At 32.3% G+C, this 23,184-nt stretch overlaps 4 protein-coding genes across 4 annotated transcripts; 1 reads left to right on the forward strand and 3 right to left on the reverse strand.

The window, feature by feature from the left end:
* Window positions 1–4,624: 4,624 nt before the first annotated feature.
* LOC140665055 (UDP-glucosyltransferase 2-like) lies at window positions 4,625–9,213 on the reverse strand. Its single transcript, XM_072890747.1, has 6 exons — window positions 9,036–9,213; window positions 7,601–8,085; window positions 7,087–7,457; window positions 6,741–6,960; window positions 6,444–6,663; window positions 4,625–6,318 (listed from the first exon to the last, which is right to left on the reverse strand). The coding sequence occupies exons 2-6, from the start codon at window positions 8,082–8,084 to the stop codon at window positions 5,976–5,978; spliced, it is 1,638 nt and encodes a 545-aa protein (XP_072746848.1). The 5' UTR covers window position 8,085; window positions 9,036–9,213; the 3' UTR covers window positions 4,625–5,975.
* A 6,677-nt stretch (window positions 9,214–15,890) lies between these two features.
* Window positions 15,891–17,417, reverse strand: LOC140669269 (uncharacterized). The gene is made up of 3 exons (XM_072898956.1): window positions 17,403–17,417; window positions 16,589–17,094; window positions 15,891–16,113 (listed from the first exon to the last, which is right to left on the reverse strand). The coding sequence occupies exons 1-3, from the start codon at window positions 17,415–17,417 to the stop codon at window positions 15,891–15,893; spliced, it is 744 nt and encodes a 247-aa protein (XP_072755057.1).
* Window positions 17,418–19,716: 2,299 nt separating this feature from the next.
* Window positions 19,717–20,662, reverse strand: LOC140673114 (uncharacterized). Its single transcript, XM_072905776.1, has one exon. It carries the CDS (start codon window positions 20,660–20,662, stop codon window positions 19,751–19,753), a length of 912 nt encoding a protein of 303 aa, XP_072761877.1. The 3' UTR covers window positions 19,717–19,750.
* A 731-nt stretch (window positions 20,663–21,393) lies between these two features.
* LOC140669289 (uncharacterized) lies at window positions 21,394–22,881 on the forward strand. Its single transcript, XM_072898979.1, has 2 exons — window positions 21,394–22,250; window positions 22,403–22,881. The coding sequence occupies exons 1-2, from the start codon at window positions 21,446–21,448 to the stop codon at window positions 22,879–22,881; spliced, it is 1,284 nt and encodes a 427-aa protein (XP_072755080.1). The 5' UTR covers window positions 21,394–21,445.
* The last annotated feature ends 303 nt before the right edge of the window (window positions 22,882–23,184 follow it).

Here is a 23,184-nt window from a genome sequence, read left to right on the forward strand (position 1 = left end):
TTAATTTTTGTTCTACTTATAGAAACGTAAAAAATACGTTTCTTATTGGTGGTTGACGGTTAAAAAATATTGGATACGTTTAGAAAACGTTTATAAAACGAACATGTGCTACTTGGGATTAGTTTAATAAAAAAGTGATACAAATGTCGCAAAAGCGTATTAATTGTAAGAGACATGTGCTTTGGGACTAAATAAGTACATTTAACTAAATAGCTAAATTATAGCACCGAGTTTCAGTACTAATATGGTCTCCGCAAAACGCTTCCTTATTAGTCTATTTTATTTCATTTCATCTACAGCGGCGAAGATTAAATGGATTCGCGCGGCAATTTGTGGATCGATAGATTTTAACGCACTTGGCAGACCTCGCCAAGCGGCATTGGACTGTTTCCAACCAGAGCGTTCTGGAAATGTAGTTAGTCCGGTACGTAATTGGTATTCTTGACGCAAAAATTCATTTACGAAATCACTGAGCGTAAAAGGAGAAATGGAGATATCTCAAATAAAAGCACGAGAATTTAATTTCGTAAGCCGCTCTAAATAAAATCTTGATGCTTTGTTCAATTTTAATCCAGCTATCTCTGTCTCTCTCGCGCGCGCTTTTTATTTGCACTCAAGCATTCACTTCCAACTAAATATTTAACGTGTGTTTAATTAAAAAATGTATTTTGCAATCGATTTAAGAAGAAAGAATAAATTATCGAGAGATAGCGATCAATGAAAAACTTAATCCTTCTTTAAAAAAAGAATATTATTGACATTGTTGTCACTTTTCCTCGATGTTGATTTGTTTGTGCACTGTTTTCATCACTCGTATCGTTTGCAACTGTCAAATTATCATAATTTTGATAGTTTGTGGTTTTGATGGTATGTGAAAAAAAAAATTAAAGAGGACAAAGAAGAGAGTTAAAGAGAAAAAAGAGACAAATAGAAGAATGTATATATACTATATATGTACATATATAAATTATTCACAAAAATTAGAGGAACACTTTATTTTTGTGAATAGTTTATATTGTATATGTATAGATGTATGTATAATTTCCTTTTATTATATTGTATATTAAATATGTAATTTAGATATTGATGGATTTGCATACACAATATACATATAAAAAAATCAGATGTAACATACCATAAACGTAGGATAATACAAAATAAGCGCTTTTAATAATAATAATAATAATGTTTTAGTTTTATAAATTCTGTATTATGAAAATATGTCAAAGACCAACAATTAAAAAGAGAGAAAAACATATAATATTATTGCGTATTCAAACTGTCGTCCCTGACTACGAATGCAGAGGGCAATATGATTTCTAAATGATATCGATACATTTGATAACGTTATCGGTGAGATGTTTTGATACACCGTTATAAATCGCGCTTTCAACTCATCAGGATTATTGTAAGCTCGCGTTTGCTCATTTGACCTTCGATGATGTTGGGTCATAGTGCGTTGAACTCGTAATAAGAAGAATTACAAACGAAAATGTTTAAAAAACTATGTTGATTTAAAAAATGAAGTGACCTTTAACTTTGTCTTGACGTTTCCACGCAAAGTCAATTTTCTTTTTCTTTTTGTCAAAATATGTTTTTTTTTTATACCATGTAACTTCGTTTAATGAAAAAAAACAGAATTTCAATATCTCATATGATTTCGAAGAAATTAAAGTACATTGATTAAAGTGGACGCTCTATATACAAATATTTTTCTTATATGATATAACCAAACCTGTTATATATAAATAAAACAGTCAAGAAAAAAATTTTACCATATAAATTAGCAATCTAATAAACAATTCAGCATTTTATTAGTTGGGATAGTTATGTGTACATGTTCTACGTTCATTTAAATGTGATATAATCTTTTGCCAACAACTTTGAAAGCTGCTGTAAAGCTAAAAGAGTCCTTCTTGACTTTTAAATCTACACGTCAGACGAACGCAAGTCTTTATCATGCAGATGTAATTACGACCAGAATTTACCTTCGCCGCACTAATGCAAAGGCAAATATTTACGAACAGGTTGCGTCCGGAGAAATTCTTAACCGCAGAAGGAGGGTTCTCTTTTCTCTACCAGGCTCGACGCATTTTTGTCAAAAGTTATTTATACGCCTGTCTTATTGTCTGAGTGCATTAATAAAAAATGCTTTATTACATTCTCCCAATTCTTTTACTACCGAGCACTTTATAGGCATTCTTTCTTCGTTTAATGTCTTTTATTCTTTTTTTTCCGTCAATCTTCTTTGTGTTATACTATTTCTCTGCCATAAGAAAATTGTAAAATGAAGTGGTTCTAAATGCAACGCCTTTCCACTTTCTCTTCTATCTTCTTTCATTACTTACAGATTGAAGATGCGTAATACCTCGCATACGCACACAGCTTGTGACAAGGATGCCTTGTCTACTATCTGCAATTATACTGAACTTCGTGCCCCGACTGCAAAAACCTCCTATTCCGAGAACAAATTAAAATAAATCTCGAAGATAACAACTGCTAGTCTGGTGGGCAAGAAAAATCTTGTTAGCCGTTTTAAAGAGAACTTTTTATAGAATATTTTGTGAATATTCTGTAAAAAATAAATGCAAGAAAAAATGCATACAAATTGTAAACATTTGGATCGAATGCTATGTATTTTGCAATATTTAATCTTTTTAAATTTATTTAATCTTCTATCTTTCATATCTAGAAATTTTATAATCCTCTGTCTCACGTCTAAAAAAAATATATATATGTAGATAGTCTGAAATATTTGTTTATAATTTATACACACACATTCATACATCAAAGTACGACTAATTATGTTTTCTTAATATTATAAGCGATTAACACTCTAACATTAAAAAAAATTTGACTTAACATTCGTTAATTTAAACCTTAAAACCGAAGTCAAATCCGGCTTTTACAATGAAGAGCGGATATACCTTTTAGTTTAACTTATTACTGTTTCGCACTCACCGAGTAACAGAAAGGGAAATAAAAATCCAGCTTAACGTTTCGAACGGACTATTGGTCGCCCAGAGACAAATTTTTGCGCGATATTGGAATTCTTTTTCCTTCTTCCTCGTTCAGCTAATGCGATCTCGATAAAGAGAACAGAGGCAGCATTCGATCAAAGAGGGACGCGTCCCTTCATCGGGTGGGAGGATGGGGTGCGCAATCAGGAATCCTTTCACTGCAACTTACAGAGATGTAGCCGACTCTCTCGCGTTGTATGCAAATCCATCTATACTTGATTATTTCGATTCATCGTCGATGGACTCATCGCCTGATCAAATCGATCTAACGAGGAAACGGGAAGGGAGAAATATTACCACGAGTGTTGAAACGCTGCTTTATTGTTAATAAAAGTTCGCAAAGCAATTGCACGGAATTTGAATTTTTCTTTAGTTATACTATAACTAAAGAATTATTATCAAAGAACTTGCACGTTACATATGAATAGGCATAAAACTTATATCTATATAATTAAATCAATGTATCATATTCAAGATGTTAAGATACCATCTTTCGTTTTTCACGCGATACGATTTCATTGATCGTTCAAAAAACTTGTTCAAAATATTGTTCACGGTTGAAATTAACATCTTACTAAATTTGGCGTTTTAATGAAATGCCGTAAATTCGCTATCACAGTGTTATCGTTATTTATTCTAGTATAATTACGTAAACATTTACATAACATATAGCGTAGACTGTACTTACATGATAAGAATTATAGATTGCAACTGTGGTAAAAAATACGTCAACCAAATAAAAGATTGATAATGATAGTAGTTATTCAAATTTCGGAGACTGTTAGTAATTGGACAAGCTCTTCAATCTAATGGCACGTTATCGTCAATGTGTTTTCTCGTTTGTGTCGTGTGCACGCGACATCCGATTTTGCGGGAAATAGCGCGCAATATTTCGCATGATAGTCTTTTATTGGCGGCTGCGAGCCGCGGCTGCGTCTACGAAAATATTGCATGCACTCGTATCAATGTTCTCTCATTGTGTATATGTGTATGTGTATGTGTATGTGTATGTGTATGTGTATGTGTGTTTGCCATAGGAAATTGAAAATACTCCAAATTCCGTTGATGCGGCGAAACGTGATAACGTGTCTCTTGAATGCGAGAGTGATCCGCTTTCGGTAGCGACGGGCTGCTAAAGTAACGGCGAAACGACGCAATTGCGCGCGAGACCCCATCACCCCTATACCTATTTGTATTTTTTAGTCGTGTTCCGTGATGCGCTACGTCTTTTATCGCTTCGCTCGAGAGTCTACCGTCCGAATTTGTTGTGTTTTAAATAAAAGTCGACGCGCCTGAATAATGCGATCCAATATACATTCATTGCCAAAGAAAGAATGCACATCGATCAATGCTGCAATGCCGAAAGTAGCAAGAGCCTAGAAACGTTAGTGCATCTATTGCATGTCCGTTAATCTGACACTCGCGCAACAAGAAATCAAATTTTGATATATGATACAACGAAATGTTAATGTATTGCTTTAATCTTGAAATTTATCGCTTCTATCATAATTAAGAAAAAATTATTCATATTAAAGATAAAAGTGTTGATTTAATATATTACGCTAGTACTCTCTTTTTCAAAAAAAAAAAAAACACTTAAGAAATTGTAAATAAGAAAACAAATATTAAAAATAATTATTAAGTAATTGTTCAAAGATATTGCAAATACACCAAAATGAATAAATCAGACATGTTTCCTACACTATCAAACTTCTAATCAGAAGCCTGATTAGTCAATGTTTCGCTTCTGAGACAGAGATAGTATTAGCGTATGCGCGACTATGTTACAATGGGGGCGATGAATGCCGTAGTCATCAGTACTGTGTGTATCAGTATACGTGTTCGCGATTCGCATAGGTTTCACACAGGCACTTGAAATGGCCGTAGATATGTATTCCACCCGATGGCAAAGGGGTCTCCTAATTGTTGCTGCAATGTTCATAGAATACGTGTGCTCGGTCGGCGGCATTTGGCCCTGTGTACGTGCGCGATGTTAGCATCGTATACATTATCGCGCTATACATTCCTTGGGTCGAATATACGTGTTAATGGATCCTTGCACTCTGAATTAGGTCCATCTGCCAAATGGACGCGCGAACCAGCGGCAAAGGGAGCCTCATTAACCTAATATTCGAAACACATCGGTCATGTTAACAATAACATGTGACACTTAGCTTCATTTCCGAAACTAATTGAGTTTTGAATTTCTACAAAATTATAATTGTGTATCTAGAAAATATGTTAAACGTACAATCACTGTGTACCCGTAATGATACATTCATGTATTATTAGATAATATAATTATCTGCGTTTCTATTAACTAGCAATATTGCTCGATTATACAAAGCTATTTGATGATGATTACGTATTTCTCTCTATTGTTCAATTAGATTGGTTATATATTTGAGATTGTTTTATGTGGTTTGTTCTTTAACACATACATACTTATTTTATATATAAATGTAAAAATAAGATCATGTATATTATACATCTAATCTCGTAATATTCTCATTTTCTCGTCTTTTTTTCTTTCTCATTCTTTTTTTCAGTCTCCTCTCTTTTTGCTTTCTGTCTCGTAATTCCATGAATACGCACAAATGAACATAATGGATCTCGGGATGCAATTTCGTACATTCACAAAACCCATTTCGCTCAACTACCAGTTTTATACTGACAGTATTCCCCCTATGCCAAAATTTGCCCTATCTCGCTTTCTTCAGTTTCCTCTCTTCCCTATTTTTCGTATAAATGAGCGTGGTAAAATCCACACACACAAGTGCTCGAGAGATAAAAGAGGTCTAATTTCGCGATTATTTTGCATATTTTTTATTCGGTATTTATTTTGTAAAAGTATAATTTTATTTTTCTTAAATCGTTTTTATGCTTGTCATAACTCATACGAAAAGAATGCGCAAAAATTTCTATACAATAATGATGTTCCTTTAATATGCTTGATTATGCAGATTTTATCTTTTTCATTGCAAACATTTTAAATATTGCGTACGACTTAAATTGATCGCGCATTCGATTATTTATATCATAATATTTATACAAAAGCTTCAATCCCCTTCCTACAATAGCTAAGAATGCGCATAAAAGTAAAAATGATGTTATCGTCAGGAATACAATAATATCTAAATCGAATTGCTGATACCATGCGATATCGACTCCATTGAAATGTAAATGAGGTGCACCATTGTGACGCATTACGAACTCGATCCACCATATAGCATTCTCTAAGCTATCGTAAGGCTTGTCTTTTGTAAGAGCACGTAACGTCAACATTCTATCCTTGTATCTGCAGACAAAAGCGTTAGATGCACGGTAATTAGTAAGTATAAATATCGCAGTTATTATTTTCTATTCGTACGGAGATGACTATTATTGTGCATATACGCATAAATAAATTGACATTGTAATTACCGCTTATCACCGGCCATTTCCAGTATAGTGTCGTGCAGCTCTGGCGTCGTAAGCTCGATTATATCCAGGTGTTTTGCTACTCCCAGAGAAACCATTTTCATAACTTGATACACCTGATCAAAGACAAATGGTATTCCTATGAGCGGCACGGCGTAATGAACTGCTTCTTCGGTACTCTGCAATCCGCCTTGATAAATGAAGAGCTTGATGTTCGGATGAGCTATGAAGGTAAAAGAAAAAAATTAATAATCTCAATATTAATTATAATAAACTACTGAATTGTCCGTTTTAATTTACCGAGTACACCTTGCTGCGGAATCCATTTTACGATAAAAACGTTAGGCGGAACATGAAAGTCTTCGTCTTCGAATTTCCACAGTACTTTGTATGGTAAGTTGGCGAAGGTCTTGGTAAACACTTCCAGCATTGTCTTTGGCAATAATTTACTTTTCACGTTTGTTCCCAGGCTCATATAAATGAAGCCATTTGTTGCACTATCCAAAAAGTCCTCTAAATTCTATAAGAGGGAAATTTTATAAAGGAATATTTTCATTATATTTCCTCGATAATATGTGTGAAAATGATCAATAATAAAAAGAGAAACTTTGATACTAATTTGATAATTTTTGAAAAATATATGTACTTTCGGTAACAACGGCGGTGTCTTTTCAATGTGTAATCCGCTGAAATGAACGATATTAGGTATCTCGGGTCTCGCATATGCTAGCAATGGTTCTTGATTAATCAAAATAAGACTCATGTTCTTTGCAACGTCGACGATATGCGGTATATCCTTGCCGAAGTATTTTTCGGCGATTTGTTGTTGCTTGACCACAAAAGTATTAAACCAAGAATATATGTGCCACCAAGTATTTACAAAATTTATCAATCGTCTCCAAAATGGAAGATTCAATCCTGTAAAATTTTCGAGTTCCCAATTGGAAGGATGCGATGGTAGCACAGGACTACCGAAATTGAAACGATGACAGTTTTGCAAGTCCATGGACATAATACCTATAATTATAATAAAATTCGTTAAGCAATTCATTATCTGCATCTTTTATACACTTGCGTATATATACATATATATATATATATATACAATTCAAGATAATTAAGTATTTGATAATTAATTTGATTCATTAATTTTATTTTACCTATTAAAGGAGCTTGAAATTTGTGCGCCAGCATGTAAATCGCAGGCGTCATAATCATCTCAGCTATCACCGCATCAAATTTCACGTTCGTTCCATTCGCATAATATTTCAAGAAATCCGGATGACTGAGGACATTCTCTGCGATGTCATGACCCAATCTCAACAATCTCGTCTTTAATCCTCCCAGTTGCGTGAGATTCCAACGAGTTTGACTTAAATCAGTGTCATCTATCTTTTCATATATAAAACCAAAATCTATTTCCGTATAGTTGATTAAGCTAGAATCGTTTAGAATGTTTGGAGTCAATGTTACTATCTCGTGACCCCGTTGATTCAAAGCGAGACACAAGGCCCGAAATACTACTTGATGACTATACGATGGGGCTGGGGTAATGATTAATAATCTCTTACTGCATGCTAAATTGCTCATAGTCAGAATCCACAGAATCCCGATAATTGACGAGGTAGCAGTAATCAATCTCATTCTATAAAATAATAAAAAAGAGCAATGTATATGTATAGAGTTAGGTATATGAGTATAATTATACTCATATACCTAACTCTTGATTTTTATGTACAATTTATACATCAACATAACGTGATGTACCGTGATAAATTTAACAATGCAATCAGAAACTAGTGAGATAACGTACAGTGGTTGAGAAAGTCTGAGCATACTCTATTTAAAAGAAAAATTGAGCTATTTTATAAACCAGAAAATAAAACAATTTTAAAAAATTATTGATACTGTGTTAAAATGAAAACATCAAGCTTTTTTAATCCTTTATCTATGATGATTTTTAATAAATATAGGTTAGTTTCAAAGTCATATAATTCGATCAAAAAAAATCGTAAAATTTAAAAAAAGCGTTTTGTAAATAAAACGTTATAGTTTATGGAACTTGACTTTTTGAAGTTTTTCGAGAAAAATTTTTTTATTGAGTTGCAAAGTTAAAAAAATTACAAAATATCTAATTTTAAGAAAAAAAGAAAAACAATATGTTCTTTTGTAAAAATAAAATATTTTTTTTAAACTTTTAACACCACGTTAAAATTGAATGCTTTTTTAATTTTTTGTCTACGATGATTTTTTGCTGAGCTGCAATCTGGAAATAGGCCAATTTTTTCATACACAGGATGTGCTCAGACTTTTGTCAAACACTGTATGTCGATAGATATATTGATGAATATGTCGATAGATATATATTATATAGTATATTATATAACATACAACATTACATAAATGTCTATCTATATTTCTTGTATAATCTTTTAAAATAATGCATAATAAAATGATGAATATAAGTATCGATATTAATAATTAACTTTATTTATTTGCACACAGATTATTTAACTTTGTATACAAAATATAAATACTATTGTCTACATCTTATAAAATTCAACATTAAATCAAACCAGATTATATATTACTTACGTATTAATGTTGAAGATATAATGTTGTACTACTATTTTCGGCAATAATAAGTCAATTAGTTTGAGAATAGTTAAGAAAGAAAATAAGATGGTTTTATAAAATTTTTTAATCAGTTTTATCACATAACATAATTGCTAATATTAAATAACAACATTTATAACATGGTTTCTGTTGAAGAGACGCGCTCAGACTGAATCTCGCGAATGAAGCAAACGTGTTATGTAGATTTCTTCGACATTGAATATTCTTCAACATGGAATATTCCGCATTAACTTATAATTTTCACAAGCATATGACTATGAATGGGATTAGGATATATTTATATATATTGTTGACAAAAGAAAAATATTTGGTGATATTATTTAATTATAAGTTTGTAATAGGAAAATTGCCGCAAGAACAACTATACTGCTTAACTAAAACTTCATGCAAGACTGAAACTTTCAAAATGCAGGTTATATAATACTTGTATTACAATTTACTCGTAAAAATGCATTATATTATTTTGACCACACCTTGGACAATTTTTGTAATTATAAAATATTACCATATAAAAATTATTATAATAGTAACAACTCTCTGGTGGGACATAATGTATTTATAATATTATAGAATGTGTTTTATACTTATTTCATCAATTTATATCTCTTAAAAAAATGGTATACTTTAAAGTCAACATGGACTGGGCGCTATATTATACTATATAGCGTTGTGTTATTATGCGATATTATGACTAACAATAAGATATAAACATATGTAAGCCAGATAATATGTTGTTTTATTCCCGCTACATTTTTTTATACGACCAAAGAGTGAACTCAGAGGTATTATTATTATTATCAATGGCTTTAAAGTCAAAGAAGAAATGGATTCATGAAATCAAAGGTCATAGTAGAGAAGAATTTGGGGAGTTTTTCATCATTTATTTTAAATATTTATATCATTATTTCAAATATTTGTCATTTATTCTAAATATTTGAAAGAAAACATTATTTATTCTAATCATAAACATCATTTATTCTAATCATATTTGTTGTCAACAGCTTGTGTTTTTCTATTTACGTCTTTTTCATCGCTACTGTTTGTCTACCATAAATAAGAATGCAATTTTACTTCCTCTATTAATTTTTCTATGTCAAACAACGTGATCAATAAGTGAAAACTTCTTTACATAAAACAGAAATACTGTTGCAACGTTCACGTGTCCGCGCTGGTATTTTGTGCATGTGTTATTTTTTCTACAGTTTAAAAATAGCCAAAAGTCGAATACATGCTATACAATGAAATTTTATAGTGTACATGTTTCTTTCGATATTGTGGGCTTACATCTAATTACATGGTGCACAAAAATTAGCTATATATCTTTATATGCTTCATAGCACCTAGTCACCTTTACTTTTTTATGCTGTACTAAAAAATTTATATACACATAAATATATTATTTTCTTATGCTTTTTAATATTTAATATTAAAATAACTCATATACTTTTGAATAATTTTAGCAAAATATATACAAACACATATAAAAAAATATTTAATATTAAGATATCAAAGTATACAACGTTGTCAGTATTTTAAATATAACATAAATATTTTATTGCAACTACATCTAGTGCTAATGTATGAAGCAGTAAGAAAATTATATATAAAGATATTTCTTGTCCTGCCTGTAACTCAATAAAATTTTCTTCTTTTATCTTTTTAGTTATAAATGTACATTTGTAGCATAAATAGTTGAATCTGTACTTTTGTAAGATGCTATTGATAATTACAATCGCAATCTGTAACACAAATATTAACATGAAATAAATAATTATTGTATAATTTGAGAAAGTAAAATTTTGTTAAGTTTATTTTTTATAATAAATATTTATTTATGTCGTTTCAATTTTTAGTTTGAATTTGTAAACTCACTAAAATCAGTTCTAATAAATCTCAACTCCAATCTATTCAATTTCAGTTATAATCTAATGTTATCTTTGAATCCGGCTACTTTTATATTTAGATTTTAATACACATCATAAAAATATAGTAATCAAAATAAATTAAAGTTATAGAGACAGAATTATGCATAAGACTGCAAAATTTAATCCTAAATTTAGTAATTTTATCGTTATCGTAGAAGTGACGGTCATCAAAAGGCATGTAATTAAAAACATAAATATTATACTGTCTCTCACTGTCTTGTATAATGCAATGCTATTTTTAAAAGATCAAGGCTATCGTTCGACGATTTTTGATTCATTAACGGATATGTATATAGAATTGCATTTATACTTTTAAAATTATGCTTGAAGTAATTTAACTTATTATAGTAAAAAACAATAGAAAAATATTAATATAAAATAAAGCGCTATGTTTTAAATTATTTAAAAAATACATATTTTTTACTATTGTTGACATTGTCATTAGCTCTTAATAATTAATATAGCGTACATACATAATAATAGTATAATAATAATCGCAATAAATTTCGTGAAAAATATTTTTTATCTCAAATTTCTCAGTTTTTTTATGAAATGTAAAACCTTTCAAAGAAGTGTAATAAACAGTAACATTTTTCTCAATATTTTTATATATAAAAATATATAACATAATATGATATAACATGATACCTATAATATAATAATATGATATAAATATATAATATATAAAAAAATGTTATAAATTTTAAACAAATTAATCGTGACACACGCATTTGATAGTTAATATGACTAAATGAAATCATTGTTATATAAAAAATTATCATTGTTATATAAAAAAAGAAAAATATTATTATACATATGTGACTAACAATAATCATACTTTATATGAAATTCTTTTTTTTATCATATTATATGTATAATACTTTAATTTAAAAAATCAACGAATGTTTACGAAACAATTTATAAAATAAGAAGTTTATGCAAGAAATTATACATTTAATGTATACTGGTATAATATACTAGGAACAATTATTGCGAATAACGCACGTTTCTATGAATTAATGAATTTCAAATAAACATGGATTAACATGATTAAATTTTCCGCTTAAGAGATCAGTTAATGTTACAAGATGTCGAAATATGCACAGGTATTATATATATCACAGTAGCAGAATCCTTGATAGAAATAATTGATACGATTATAATGACAGAAGAAACAAAAAGACTGGACGTCTTAAATTAAACTATTTCAATTCAGCAAGCAATTTTGGATCTTAGCGAAATCATTCGGACTCATGTTTACGATTCGCAAACGCATAACTCCGAGTATACAGACGTGTGTGCTACGCTAGGGATTGAAATTATGTAGATTAAGCTCGTCCACACCATGTTCGAGAGTCCTAGATGAATTAATTCTGACCTACATATACATAGAGAAAATCGTTTATAGTTACTTGTTAATCGTTTATAATTACATATTGCTGAGAATGCTTTATTAATTAAAAATTTGTCTGCCGTATATGCATGCAAAGAAATTTCATTACGTTCGTGAGATAGTTGACTTCAATAATTAAATTATTATTTATTATTAATATATTATATATTACATATTATATATTTTTTATTAGTATATTATACTTATTTATTATTTATTTCTTATTATTATTTATGATTTATTATTAATTTTAAGCTTTTATGGATGCATTAAAAATGCATGTTTAACTTTATAAATGTTACTTTGTTAAATGATAGTAATTAAAGACAATATGTACAGGTGTGAAACAGAATTTCTTGTATATGTTCAGAGATATTGAACTAGTTCTATTTTGCTCGCATATATAATGACATGGCTGCGCGACAATAGGAATATAGTCTTATCGCCGTATCGGCCAACGGAAAACGTTCATTCTTAGTCGATGCACGCGCAACACGGCACGCAAGCACGTGTATTAAATGCGTTTCTAGTGTACGTCGAATCAAAATCAAATCAAGCTTGGTACGTGATCGGATGGCTGCGAAGCCAAAGAGAAACGACAGGATTCTCCTTCGACCGAAACGACGACTCACCTTGCAGTTCCTCAACTGTAATTCCGACTCGATAGTTGTTACGGTATTACGAAACTACGCGCAGCTTCCTAACTCCATTAATCATTAGTTTCGAAATCGGCCCAAGATCGTTTTTGAGAAATGCGAATAATTCTACTCAAATTATAATTCGGTTTGGATACGCTATACTCTGTTGGTTACTGATGAAGATGCGTGTTAATACAAAGATGAATGCGAATTGTTGCATACATGACGATATAAAATATAGTCAAAGTTATTTATTTACTGATATTATTGATATAAATATTACTAACTATGTTACTGACATATATTATATAATAAATCAAATTTACTTTGATAAAAAAAAAATTATATATTAATAAAAAAGATTCTTTTTTTATTATAGATAAAATAAAAAAAATATAAATTTTATATGAATATTTCTATGTGAACTTTCTAATCTTCAATTCTTATGTCAAGATTACAAGATCTAGAAATAGCATAAATATAGCCGCCAGCATTTCTTTTCTACAAGTAATTTATTTAATACAATTCGACTTAAAAAAGAATTAAATTTACATATTTACACGCATATATACATTTATAATGTACATATAAATCTTAGAAGATAATATTATATGATAATTGATATACAGCGAACGATAAAATTAATTTTAAGCGATGACGGAATAACGACTTTATATAACAAGGATGAACTTATATATACATATAAGGTGTTCGACAACAGGTGGGACAAAATTTAAGAAATAATTCTACATGATAAAATAAGACGAAAATCAAGAATAACAAAATTGCAATGAAGGCTTCGATTTTTAGTTATAAAGATTTGAAAACTTGCGTGAAAGATACCTGAAGCTACTTGATAATCCGCAAAATTTTTGGCGTGCTATAGGTAGGCTACATCGATTTAAATCCTTTTCAAAATACCCTGTGACGCAAAAATATACAACGAATTACCGAGCTTTGGATATCTTTTACACAAACTTTCAAATATTTGTAACTAAAAAACGAAGCCTCCAGCCTCCACAACAATTTTGTTAATCTTGATTTTTGTCTTATTTTATCATGTAGAATCATTCCTTCCATCTATTGTCGAATACCCTGTATATATATATATATATATATATATATATATATATATATATATATATATCGCACAAAGAACGGATTTGTTTATATGTATGTACATATTTTCATGAGTTTCTAGTAATATCATTTACAATTTAATACAATCTTGTAGGTATTTCATATTACGATAATATGTATCGTTTACACAACTCTCTTCTAACAATTTATCTTCATCATAAAAATACAGTATCATAAATGTGTTTCAAAATATGTTTACAACATTCTATTATAAGCTAAAAATTATCATAATTTAAAACGTAAATATATTATATTTTTGCGAGCAATTTCACTTAACATTGTGAAAACTAATTAACGTGATGTATTGCATAAAAAACAATAAAATTTGCTTTTCAACTGAATATTACTTTTCCTTCAATTTTATAACTCAATTTGTTACGTATTGATATAACTGAACAATATAAGTTGTAATAATAAAATCAGACATAATTATATAAGACATGATAAAAAAAGATGGATAAAATATTACTAAATTCTTTAAGTAAAACACTATTTTATAAATTTATAATCACATGCTCAACTTGATAGTAGTTTTTCATTGCAAATGACGAAAAAATACAGTTTATCGTGACAGATAGCTAATTATTTTTTATCGTTTTATCATTGTCCAAAATTCAAAGATAATTTCTATAATCTACTTACCGTGCATGCCTTTAGCAATGATAGTTCATAATGGACGACCCGTCCCAAATTGTTTTACAAATGATTTGACTTAGCTGGCGATAAATCATCTCAGGTTGACAATTCAGTTACCATTCTCAAACATTATACATATATATAATATACAATAGAATTCGTTCCACGGATCATTAGTGTTTTATGACGGTAGTTGATCGACGGTTGTCTAGCTCTGTTTGGCAGACAATTACCGATTCTACGGAAGCCTCTTTTAGGGAAGACTCAGTAGCCGCTCTAGATGTAAAGGAAAACCCGTCTCTTTCCGCTTAAATTTGGAAACCGAATTCCGTACATTCGCAACTCCGAGCAATCGTAATTTCGCAGGCAGCAGAAGTTTAGCCGCCAGGCTTTCGTTTCGAGAGGTAGAGCTTAGAAGTCAAATATCGGGAATTTCATTTGCGCGTCGCTATGTATTATTCAATCGTAACTCAAAGGAGTTTCCTCGCGAGATAAGCTGCCGTTGAACTCATCAATCACTGTTCTCGGCTGTGATAGACTATTCCAATAAGCTCAACTGTCGGGATTAGTACTTGTGAAATCGATGTATGTCATCAAAGTGAACAAAAACTTTGTTTTAGACTCCAGTAGGGCACTAGCATACTGGCTATTGTGTTTTATTATCTATCTGTTATCAATAATTCATGCATTATGTTTAATATATAACAATAAGAACCATAAATAATATACATAATATATATTATTATGCATATTGTGCATATTATATATATATATATATATATATATATATATATATATATAAAATACACATATATTAATTAATTATATTGTTAATGTATATAGCAATACATTATTAAATTATAAAAGTTTGCACATTAACAATTTAAAATTATATGAACTAAGTACACACACACACACAGAGTACATTACATTTTAGATATTTTAAATTTTGTCAGAAATTATTTTTACAAATAAGCTGCAATAAATAAAATGTTTGACTTATGATGCAAATCAAAACTATAAAGCATAATACTTCAATAAAACATGTTAAAGTTTTCTTGATAAAATAACGTAAGAGACATTAACTTTTCTCTTCACGTATTTTTGGCGCTGATGTTGTTTTGCAACTATTATAAGATGGGCAATAATCTTTACAAAATGTGACTTGATCAATGTAAACCTCTACGTCGGTATGTGGCTCTTTAATATGCTTAAAAACGAGTTTGCCGTCTTTAACATATTGATCAAATGGAATTGTACATTCTCGTTTCCATCCAAAACCTTCTGCGATCCGCGCTATATATCTGGAATTAATAATATTAAAGTAATGGATATCAGTTTTTGGATTAATATTTACGTTAAATCTAAATGTATCAATTTTATTTTATATCTTGCATAATCCGATTTGCTTAATATATAATCGCAGAAAAATGATAATATCTCAATATCGAATGTATTTATACACTGAAAAACATATCAAGTTATCATATATTACACCAGTCTTAATAAACTCGATCATTATTCTTTTAATATGACAGGAAGCTATATATCAGCTGCTTTTCCTTTATGGGGCAAATTTGAATTACAAGGTAATAGTGTTCCACTGAACATACGCGACGTGTGATGGATAGAGTCCAGCGCTCTTTCGCGTTGATATGGACCTATTGTAAAAATTACTCAAAATTCATTCGAGGCGAACAAACCGCGTCGAAACGACTGACATTCCGTACGTGTCTATAACCTTAACCAGAATTCCACGGTCAAACCAGTCAGACTCACCTATTGCTGCAGTCAACACGGAACAATCGATAGCCGCAATCGCGCGCGAGATACCAGCTATCCAGCACGAGCTTTCTAGCAATACCCTGGTTCCGGAAGTCCGGTCCGACCGCGAGATAGCTGCACTCAAAGATCTTGAGAACGCAGTAACGCTCCCAGAGATTTGGCTTGCGGGTCACGTAAGCCTCGAACTCGATCACGTCGCGAGTCGACCCGCATTCACAACACCTAGCGAACTCGACGAACTTGTCGGGATCCCAAGGACAGGAACCAGCGTTCACCGCGGCGCCCACGATACAATTGTCCTGCCCTTCGGCGATTATTGTCATACCTTCACGAAGCTCGTCATACATAATCTTTAGCAACGATGCCGCAGGCTCTTGATCCTCCAAACCTATATTCACCATGACTGGATCGTCTTTGTAGAATGCATCGCTCATGAAAGTCATTACTCTGTCGTAGTCCATCGGCAAAGCCAATCGCGTCTTGTAAATTGGTTGATAATGCTACGACGGATATATACACCAATAAATATAAAATTAAATAAATTCTTAAGAATTTAAGTATTTAGCGAGTTTCTTTTAACGAATAACTTGTAGAAAATGTATGATCTATAAAATTTATGTTTATAACTTTAAACAAATTATTTTTGACAAATTTTATGTTAGATATTGTCTCTAGAATATCACTATATGTATGTATATATAATACTGCGTAATCAACGTATACTTAAATCTAGTGAAACTTACGGTACATTTTGCTGTACAATTTCGTATCGCGAGGCGCAAATAACGTTCTCGATTTTTAAGTATACCAGGACACGATCCATATTCCACGCACTTTGTAACAGGACGTGTCAATCTCGACAAGATCGATGTCATACTTTTGCTTTATTGTGACTTTTTTAAATAAAAATATATATGTGTGTACCGTTATATAGTTGCCCTGCTAAAACATGTAATATATCTCATCCCTGCTTACATTTCGCGAAAGATTTTTACATATTTTGACAAAGATTGATTTTACTTATATTTTTAGGTTTATTAATATATGTATATGTTAAAAGTTACAATGACGTATAAAAACAAAACTTAGCCTTACCTTGTTTCTTTAAGTATAATAATAAATAATGTCTATAATAATATCTCGAATTTTCACACCATTTGTCTAAGAACAAATTAAAAATGTTTTATTTTATATTTTTTGTGTTTTTATATTTCTCACATACTTCTGTCATCTTTATATAATAACTGTATACTTCATATCATTCAAAAATTGCAAAACAAACGCCTCGCCACATAATAATGGCTGCTAGTAAATTTTCCTAGCTTTTTATTGGTTGGATTTTATTCGGCGAAGATAAATCGGTGACAATAAACTACTGCGGAAAGACGATCAGATCCCCAAAATCAGCCGTTCTTAGAAAATCACACGAGCGCATCGGACGTGTGACAGTCAAATAAAAAGGAAGGAAAGCAAGATACGAGGCGAACGTCCGCTTTCGCGAAGGATTGGAGATTATCAGAAGATAAATTGCATTTCTTTTCGTAGTAAAACGTCGCCATCGAGGCAAACCGTCAGATTTACTTCTTTGACATAAATTATCCAGAAGCTGACGTTCGTTACTTAGGCATCATGCTTTCGCGAAAGAATCTTAAACCATCAGCAAAATATTAAATTGAAATAAAAAAAGAGTTGAATCATTAAATCAACTTTGTTTATTTATTTCTAACAATAAGTCTCATACCGAGTTGTATGGAAATTCGAGAGAGAGCTAAAAAAAGAATACGTTTCACTTCCGTTAAGAAGAATTCCGAACGGTAAAACTTAACGCCGTCGTTTCGCAGCTTCTGGAAGACCAGGTCGGACGATAACTCAAACACGGCTCTATTCATTCATGGCCGTTGTACGAAGTGATATGGGTGGCAGCTTGCAGAGCGGCACCTGATTTATGTATTCGCGCCGCGTTCCACCGCTTCCGATATACATGCGCCTTCATACAGAAGACCGTATACATAAACGGGCAGATACATATAATACAACCGTCAAGTGTGTGCACGTACGTACACGTCGACGATGCGTACATGCGAGAGTATAGTTGTAGTTACGCGCGAATATACGTATGTATGTGTGTATACATACGTAGTGCGCGTAAATACGTATGCGAGAACGGTAGGTGCCGCGGCTTATTGTTGATGAATGCGGGGAACCCGAGCTCACTGAGCCACGAAGGGGATGCGGGCTTTATGTATATATCGTAGTCAGACTACGGTAGAGAGGAATGGAAGGAGTGGAGACCGATAGGTATACCGTGTACCAAAGTGGAATGGCCCCGCGAACTCCTAGCTAGTGAAACCCGTAATGAGAACGCGGGGAGATACAACGACCCGTATATGCATCAATTATATGCCTTGATTCTCATTTCATGGCTGGATCATATGCGAAAGATTGCAATTTATCGGCGCAACAATACGAGCATTATTAATATCCATTAACTGTCCGCCGGCTATCTCGGGCCGTATTCGATCATCAGCAGGTTGCGTAAATAAAAGTAAGATCGCGTGAGGATCGAGGCAAATGAGAAATTAAATTTATTCAAAACAATAATACCGAGGGAAAAATATTCACACTAGAATAAAAAATGCAATAAAGACATTATCAAGCTACAAAAAAAAAGATAATAAAATATAAAAATGTAAATAATATTAAAGGAAAAACAACTGTTAACATATTTTTAAACATATTTTTTGGTCAATTGATTTAATGTAAATTAGTAAAAAATCAACATTACATAAAATAAATATAAAAACAAGATTCATACGCTTTTATTTAATTTTATATTTTATAAACACACAATGTGCACATATAAAATATATGACATGAAATACAATGAAAATATGCGTGTTGAAATACATAAATGCATTAAATGAACATTTAAAATATACGTTTAAACATTTTTCAATTTCTTTTTCAATCAATAGTCATCGTACAATCGTAACTCGCACAAGCGCTATACACTTGTCGGAGTGTCTCTGCTGAAAGCGAACTTTCAACCCCTCGCTAAGCCAGTCTGCTTTATGAATCCGTCAAAGTTTCCAAAGTATCCATCGTAGCGTGACCTTGGGCTTCTCTTCGGTCTGCTCGCGTCTTTTCGAACTTACCCTACTCGTTGGCTTCTACCTCGACTAATCCGGAACCGTTACTCTTGTCTTTCGCGTACGTGTCTTCAGCGGTGACGTGTTTCTCGCTATCTCGATCGTACTTTTTTAAGTGTTCGCTTTGACGTCCGTAGAAATCGGTGTCCTTCTCGAATTCATCCTTGTGATAAATGTTGCGATATCCGGCGACATTATGAGGCTTTTCGCGACCATTTCCAGTTTTGTAAATATTTTGCTTTTCTTTTATGACCTTTTTTCTATAGTCTTTTGGGTGAGCCTCATTTTTAAAATGCTTCTTTCCCCCACCGGAAACTTTGGTATCTTCGGTCTTTTTGCTTTTCTGCTTTAAATCATCTTTCAAACCTACCTGGAGAACGACGAGACTATCGCTACCACGATAATTTCTTGTAGCCTGTTCCTCGTGCTTCGACGCGGCATAATGTGCATCGTCATCTCGACCAAATCCACCGAATTTATCAGAATTCTCGTCATCGTTTATCATCAAAGGTCGTAATGTCGCGCTTTCGCGAACTGACGTGCCGGTTTGCGGTTTCATGAATGCAAACTCCATGTGGGTGACTCCAGGCGGCTTCACGCCCTTATAACCGCGCGGCAGCATCTCTGCCTCGGGTTCTATGATCAAAGGCAGTAGAACTGGATTGCTCTTTGCCCTTGTAGCGATCGCTCTTGACGGACTATTCTCCTCGAACTTCTCTACACTATCTTCGTAAATCTTGAATAATTTAGTTCCAGATACTTCTTCCTCAAAACCGTAACCGCCAGATGATTCCGGATTGAATTTCGAGCTACTAATGTACATTTTGTTCGATCGATCTCTCGCCGGATGAGCGCAAACGTAGAGCACAATATAGGTAGCATAGCAACCTGCTCTGAACCATTCTTCAGAGATTTTCATTTGTTTTGTTGATTTGTTTGTCTAATTTTATACAATTTAAATTCAAATTATATGTATACTTGGATAAATAGATTTGGTATCGGACGGAGAAATTTTTGACGTAATACGAATCATGTAAACGCGCTGGCATACACTGTAATGACCGCTCAATAATACCAGCTCTTTTATATCGCGTGACAATCACTCGGCCGAACCTGATATCACTGTCGATTTCACATGGCCTCAGCGTATCTAGCGTAGCGTATAACAATTCAAGATCACAGTGACAGTTTACAGTACTAGCTAATCAGCGATGCAAAACAAACTCGCGGGATTAGATTGGAATTTTAGAGAGCAGAAACTTGAGAAATAAGTGTTAAGTATTCGTTAAAACTTATAAAAAATTAATTGCTTTCTTTAACGAATGAATGACTTAGCATTTAAATTTCATTTTCTTCAACTAAAATTTAAATTCCTCGATTTTAATTGTGTGGATATTTCCCGTGAATGGATTAATTGATAAAATACCCTTCCCTGAATAATTACGCAAATCGAAGGCTCTTGGCTAATATAGGAGAAAGAAATATACCGTTAATAACATGCCATGTACTTGAAGCATCGACACGACCTTAAAATGCTCGATGACGCTAAAGTGTGTGACTTACGTGATACAAGGAAAACGTCCTTCTAACGTGTGTATATAAGACGATAACGTGGATAAGCGGATACAGTACCGGACAATTCAAGCACGAGACGATAATAGCGATTATTATCCGGCGTATTGTTTACGAGGACGAGCCTGCCATGATCGCGAATTTAGTAATTCTGTTGGCCGGTGTGTGTGGCAATAGTGCATCACCGGCGGGGACGGCACACATGATGGTCTCTAAGATGAGAATGGCCGATCTCGAGACCTCAGCAGGCGGATATGCGTACAATCAGCAAACGGACCTTCCGGTCTCATACATGCGATACACCAATCACGGAAGTGGACGTTACTACCATGCACCGACGTCGGTACATTACGTCGTCGGTAGTTCTGCACCTGTTGCGCCCGCCGTTTCTGAAACTGCATCGTTGCACGAACCCGTTCTGCTCGCATATGCAACTGCAAAGCGCGAAATTGTACCATACGTGTCGCGCCAGCCTTACCCACGCGACGGATTCATTAATTATGGGACGGGCCAATTAGCGAAATACGCGCAACCGCTTAAACCGCCTAAGCTGGCTGCTCGAACGCCCTATTATACACCGGGCGTATTTAAATCAGACAAAACGGATGCGGATATTGTTAATAGAAGCGATAATAAAGAGAATGAGGAAGATGAAAAAGATTATTATGACGACAATGAGAGTAATGATGGTGATGAAGAAGATGATAAAGATCACGTGAAGGAAAATCACGAGAAAGCAGTTGATTTTATAGCAACTCATCCTTCTCACGGTCTCGACAACCCTCGGCCAGATATCGACGTTTTACTCGAACTCGGCGAAAAGTATTCTGCCGCGCAGAAATTTGCGCGTGGAGAAAAAGGTGACAAAGGGTACAACAAACAAATTGAATTTGACGTGGGTGAACGCGAGCAGCATGATAAAAACAGGGAACAAGGTAAATTTCTGTTTATTTTTTTAAACGTTTATTGATTTTTTTTAATAGGTTTAGATATTTATATTTTTTCTGCATATATATATATATGTATATATATATACATATATATATATACTGCAAAGCGAAATGTTATTTTTTGCTGGATCTTTCAGAACATTATGATATTGAAAGTGAGAACAAAAAAGGGTACAGCGAGGTAGCCGGAAATTATGGACGCTACGATGAGACTGAGAATGGTGAGAAAGGTAGCAGCTATGGGCAAACATCGTACCACAAAAAGGGTCAAAAAACCACGGGCTTTCATAAAGTTTACCACAAGGATGAATATAAAAAACATACTGATTTCTATGATGAAAACCACAAAAAAGGTTATTTCGACAAGCATCTTGTTACTGACGAAAATCATAATGCTGCCGAGGGTAATTTTAAAAAAGGCGGACATCATGAATCCGAATTTGATTATCAAAATAGTGGAAAGAAAGCTTTTCGTGATAAAGAGCATATACATAATCGCGATAAGAGTTATAATAAGGAAAAAGGTGATAATTCTTTTCATAATAATTATGAAAATTATGGCTCCGATGCAGACACGCATTTAATTAAAAAGCATAGGTATGAAAAAAGTAATTAATATTATTAATTAATATTGTAAAATATTTAAGGCTAATGTAATTTATCTATTACTGCTTTATATATTGATTATAGTTTATAAGAGACAATAAAATATAAAAGAATTTATAATCGAACATTTTCATGAGATAGGTTTTCAATCCATATCGTATTAAAGAAATATTGACAGTATCGATTGAATAATCGTTTATAACATAATTATATTTTATGATTAAAAAATAAACAATGCAAATATAATTAAGAAATAAATTTTGGGGCTAAATAATTATAAAACTTATAGTATTAATTTGTAAAATGTTTTTTG

This window comes from Anoplolepis gracilipes, chromosome 1 (genome assembly GCF_047496725.1).
Source record: "Anoplolepis gracilipes chromosome 1, ASM4749672v1, whole genome shotgun sequence".
In the NCBI taxonomy this organism is placed as follows: Eukaryota; Metazoa; Arthropoda; class Insecta; order Hymenoptera; family Formicidae; genus Anoplolepis; species Anoplolepis gracilipes.